Here is a 5,114-nt window from a genome sequence, read left to right on the forward strand (position 1 = left end):
GAGAGGGGGGACATTAATCCATGGAGGGGACACAAAAACTTAGGTAGGAGGCAGAGAATCAGAAAGGGGGTGAACAGAGATTCGGGGGGTGCCTTGGCTTAGAGAGAGAAAGAGAATGAGAGTGAGAGAGAGAGAGAGAGAGAGACCCAAAGAGTTGGGTGAAGAGCAGACGCTCAGAGCGACAGGAAGATAGACTCCTATGGCTGGGGAACACTGAGTGACAGAAATGAGAGACAGAGCCGGAGGCCTGTAAAGAGTGCTGGGAACCCGAAGAGCTACTGTGATGATTGTGGCAGGGTGAGGAGTGGGAGATAGTGACAGGCAGGGCCACGTGTCTTAGGCCAGCTCTGACAAGGACAGCTGCTGGGTAACCTGAGCACCCCCCCCCCCCCCCCCCCCCCCCCCGCCACCCGCCTTGCTGTATTTATAGCCCTGGCCTGGCCTGCTCTCCTGCCCTTGGCTCTGAGTCCCAGGGACAGGAGGTCATAGGTGTGAGCACTGGAGCAAGTTCCTTCCTCCCCGTCCGGGGCCTCCATGCTGTCACCCCCTCTCTCAGTGAAGGGTCCCACTCCGGCCAGAAACTCCCCGCGATCTAATCCCCAATCCTTCCATGGCAGGGGTCTCTCCTCTCGGAGGGGTCCCTCCTGCCCCCAACTTGGCCCACTCAAATTCTATCCACCCTCTTTGCAGCTGCCAAACATGAACTTTTTGGTGATACAAAGTCAAGTCCTTGGCCCCCACTCCTGGTTAAGGAGAGACCCCCTTCACCTACCCCTTCCCCAGCAGGGAGGAGGAAGAAAGAGGGGAGGGGCAGGCGGGGACTGACCCAGAATAACTCAGGGCTGAAAGTAAATTTAGCCACAGAGGGGGGAGGAGAGAGACCCTATTGGTTGGGAGGTGGGGAGGGAGGGCCAGAGAGGGGGGTTAGGGGGCTCCGGAGACTGCCCTGGAGGGGTGTCCAGCAGCGAGGGCCAGAGGAAGGCAGACCCACAAAGGCAGTGAGAGACACAGCAAAGACACAGGCAGAAAGAACCAGAAGGGCCCCAAAAGGGACAAGGACCCCAACACTCATCCACATAGCTGCAGAGGCAGCTGGAGCCGGCCCTGGGAGAAGCTCTGCTGCTTGTCCGTCCCCATGGGCCACCATGGGTCATGGCTGCACACTACTCTCCTCTGGGCTGCCGTGGCCAGCCTGCTCCTCCCCCCAGCCATGACCCAGCAGCTGAGAGGGGCCGGACCGGGCCCCAGCCACTGGCACAACAATGCGGGAGTCGTGGGGCCCCCGGAGGAGATGGTAGGCAACTCTGGCCATCCCATCCACAGCCACAGAGGCCGTGAAGACGAGAACAAGGATGTTTCTACAGAGAATGAACATCAGTTCTGGAGCCACAGAGACCACAGAGAAGAGAATGGAGATGTCTCTGGGGAATACAGCCACGGACCCCAAGACCACAGGTACCAAGACCATGAGGTCAGAGACAAGAATGTCCTCCATGAGGAGGTCTTCACAGAGCATGTTCGGGAGGCCCATGGGCACGGAGGCCATGACAATGAACCTGTGGGTGACTCACACGAGCACGGGCACCACTTCCCCAACCACAGAAGCCACAGCCAACAGGACGAGGACGAGGATGAAGTTGTGTCCAGCGAGTATCGCCATCATATCATCAGGCATGGACGTGGAGGCCACAGAGAAGAAGATGATGAAGATGAGGAAGAAGAGGTTGTCTCCACTGAGTATGGACACCAGGCCCACAGTCATGGAGGCCACAGGAAGGAAGAGGATGAGGATGTCTCAGATGAACATCCCCATGATGTCCCCAGCCATGGACACCAAGGCCACGAAGAAGAAGAAGATGATGAGGATGTCTCCACAGAGTATGGACATCGGCCCCACAGGTACCATGGCCACGGGAGGGAAGAGGATGAAGATGTCTCAGATGAACATCCCCATCATGTCCCCAGCCACAGACACCAAGGCCATGGAGGAGAAGAAGATGATGAGGATGTCTCCACAGAGTATGGACACCAGCCCCACAGGTACCATGGCCACGGGAGGGAAGAGGATGAAGACGTCTCAGATGAACATCCCCATCATGTCCCCAGCCATGGACACCAAGGCCATGGAGAAGAAGAAGATGATGAGGATGTCTCCACAGAGTATGGACACCAGCCCCACAGGTACCATGGCCACGGGAGGGAAGAGGATGAAGACGTCTCAGATGAATATCCTCATCATGTCCCCAGCCATGGACACCGAAGCCACGAAGAACAAGAAGAAGAAGAAGATGATGATGATGATGATGCTATGTCCACTGAGTACGGACACCATGCCCACAGGCACCTAGGCCATGGGAAGGAAGAGGATGAAGACGTCTCAGATGAACACCATCATCATATCCCTGGCCACGGACACCAAGGCCACAGAGACAAAGATGAGGATGAGGTTGTGTCCACCGAACATTGGCACCAGATTCCCAGACACACTCACGGCCTTGGAGATGAGAAGGAGGAGGAGATCTCAGCCAAGTTCAGCCACCACGTTGCAAGCTCCCAACCCCCAGGCGCCAAGAACACTGAGGAGGAGGACTTCTCAGATGAATACAAGTCAGCAGTCCCTGACCGTCACCACCACAGAGTCCCTGAGGAAGAGGACATCTCTGACAGTCTTGGCCACCAAGCTCCCAGCCACAGGCAACAAGGCCACCAAGATGAAGGAACTGGCCACAGAGGGTCCAGCAAAGATGAGATTAGCCACCAGCCCCCAGAACACATGGGGGTCAAGGATAGAAGCCATTTGAGGGAGAGAGATTCTGAGGAGGAAGAGGAGGAAGAGGACCAGGGCTCCCACGAGGAAGATGATGAAAGTTCAGAATGGGGAGAAGGTGGCACCCGCCATGGCAGCCTGGACCACAAGGATGAAGAAGATGAGGAGGAAGGTCACGGCCTCAGTCTGAGCCAGGAGGAAGAGGAAGAAGAAGAAGAGGAGGAGAGTAGGGAAGAGAGGGCCCTACTGAACCAGGAGCACCGGGAGGGGGAAGAGGAGGAGGAGGAGCTGGAGGAAGAGGAGCTCCCCTTCACCATCATCCCTGACCCAATGGCCAGGAGGGAGGTGCCTGGAGGTGGTTCCAGTGAGGAGCAGAGTGGCGAGGACACGGGTAAGTGATCTGGCCAGGTGGGGGCAGGGAGGAGCAGAGCAGGCCGCTTCACGGCTGCTCTCCTGTCCCCACAGATCTGCAGGGTGCCCAGGAGTACGGGAACTACCAGCCTGGGTCCCTGTGTGGCTACTGCTCTTTCTGCAATGTGAGTGCCCCGCCCAGGTCCATCCTCCAGGCTGTCCCTGGAATTTGTCCCGGGGCTCTAGGGTGCTTTGGGCCTGCTCTGAGCAAAGGAGGGGCAGGGGCAGTGCCAGTTGAAGAAAGACACTTCTGGGGCCATGTAGGGGACAGACTGGAGGCCAGGAAGCTGGGGAGGAGGCTAGGGCAATGGGCCAGGAGGGAGTGAGGCCTGAGCTGTACCTGCAAGTATGGAGACAGAGGGCAGGTGGAATGGGGCTGGGGCCTGGCAGGCTGTGGGGAGAATAAGGACAAGGCATGAAGAGAACATCTACAGGTCCAGCCCACAGAGACAGGCTGTCACCCTGCAAGAGGGAAACAAGGGGGAAGCTGCTGAACTCAGTGCGGGGAGGGGGGTAACGATCGTGGGCAGGGTGGAGGACTGGAGAATGGCTCCCAAACGATATACCCAAACCAGAACCCTCCGGTTCCCAGAGATGCACTGAATGTGAGAACTGTCACTGCGATGAGGAGAACATGGGAGAGCACTGCGACCAGTGTCAGGTGACACTTTCCCCGGACCCAGGTTCCACCAGGCCCCCAGGGAGGCCGGGGACCCGCTGGGCACCCAGTCCCAAATCCTGGCCTCTGCCTTCAGACTGACCCAAGCCTCCACCCCGGTGCAGCCTTGACTCCACACTCGATCCCACCTCTGACCTTAACCTTCGACTCGGGCCCCTGTGCGGTACCCGCCCCATCCTGGCTCGGCCCCGACCCTGTCTTACACTTCTGTCCCTCCCCATCCCCACCCCCAGCACTGCCAGTTCTGCTACCTCTGCCCGCTGGTCTGCGAAACGATCTGCTCTCCAGGTGAGCGTGGGCGGAGCCCGGCGGGGCAAGCTCCGCGGAGGCGGAGCCAAGTCTGACGGGCGGGCCCGAGAAGCCGCGGGGCGGGGCCAGGCGCGGGGGCGGGGCCAAGGCTGGGAGTCTGCGGGTGGAGCCTGGCTGCGGGGGGCGGAGCCTGGGCCGAGGGAGAGGTGGGGCCAGGTGCTGAGGCCTACCCAGTAGGCGGGGGGTGGAGTTGAGGGGCGGGGCCAAAGCAGGTAGCCTTGGAAGGACGGGGGCTTCTGGAGGACCGGAACACCCTGAGCTAGGAGGGAGGGGCAAGATCTTGAAAGGAGTCCCAGACGAAGGAATTCAATTTAGGGAAGGAATTAGGAAAAAGAGAGGCGGAGCCTAGTCCTGATTCCGGATTCGGTGAAATCAGTGGCCGCCTAATTTCACCTGCGGCGTACCCCTCAAGCCTCTTCTCTCTTCTCCCACAGGAAGCTACGTCGACTATTTCTCCTCCTCCCTGTACCAGTAAGTGTGCGGAGGGGGCAGTTTAAGGGCCCTGTCTAGAAAGGCGCAGGCCCGCTGAGTGATTGGACGACCGGGACTCCATTTCCTTGTCGGTAAAATGGGCAGGTTAACATCTCTATCTAAGAGCCTTGGGGTGAGCTGTCTAACCTCTGCGTCCTCCTCTCCAGAGCCCTGGCGGATATGCTGGAAACTCCGGAACCCTAACCCCCGGGGGCGCGGCTGCGGCGCAGACGCCCCTCCCTGGCCTTCCAACCCCTTTCCAAGAGCCATATTTATTGAATTGAATTATGAATAAACATGCTCCCCCGAAACCTCATTGTCGAGGAGTGGGGTCGATTCTCAGGGCGCCGCGGAATGCGCGGGTGGGGACGGGAGACTCAGACTCGTAGGTCTGGGGGAGGAGTGGTCTGGCCCCCTGGGTTCTCCAGGAGGTCGGTTTCTGGAGGTCCTGACAAATAAATAAGTCAACACGGGAGC

The 5,114-nt window shown here is 58.9% G+C and overlaps 1 protein-coding gene across 1 annotated transcript; it reads left to right on the top strand.

Annotated features, from left to right (window-relative positions):
- The first annotated feature begins 921 nt into the window (after positions 1 to 921).
- On the top strand, positions 922 to 4,953 carry HRC (histidine rich calcium binding protein). Its single transcript, XM_038528294.1, has 6 exons — positions 922 to 3,158; positions 3,233 to 3,303; positions 3,771 to 3,839; positions 4,091 to 4,145; positions 4,601 to 4,637; positions 4,805 to 4,953. The coding sequence occupies exons 1-6, from the start codon at positions 1,136 to 1,138 to the stop codon at positions 4,839 to 4,841; spliced, it is 2,292 nt and encodes a 763-aa protein (XP_038384222.1). The 5' UTR covers positions 922 to 1,135; the 3' UTR covers positions 4,842 to 4,953.
- The last annotated feature ends 161 nt before the right edge of the window (positions 4,954 to 5,114 follow it).

Source organism: Canis lupus, chromosome 1, assembly GCF_011100685.1.
Source record: "Canis lupus familiaris isolate Mischka breed German Shepherd chromosome 1, alternate assembly UU_Cfam_GSD_1.0, whole genome shotgun sequence".
NCBI classification, from domain to species: domain Eukaryota; kingdom Metazoa; phylum Chordata; class Mammalia; order Carnivora; family Canidae; genus Canis; species Canis lupus.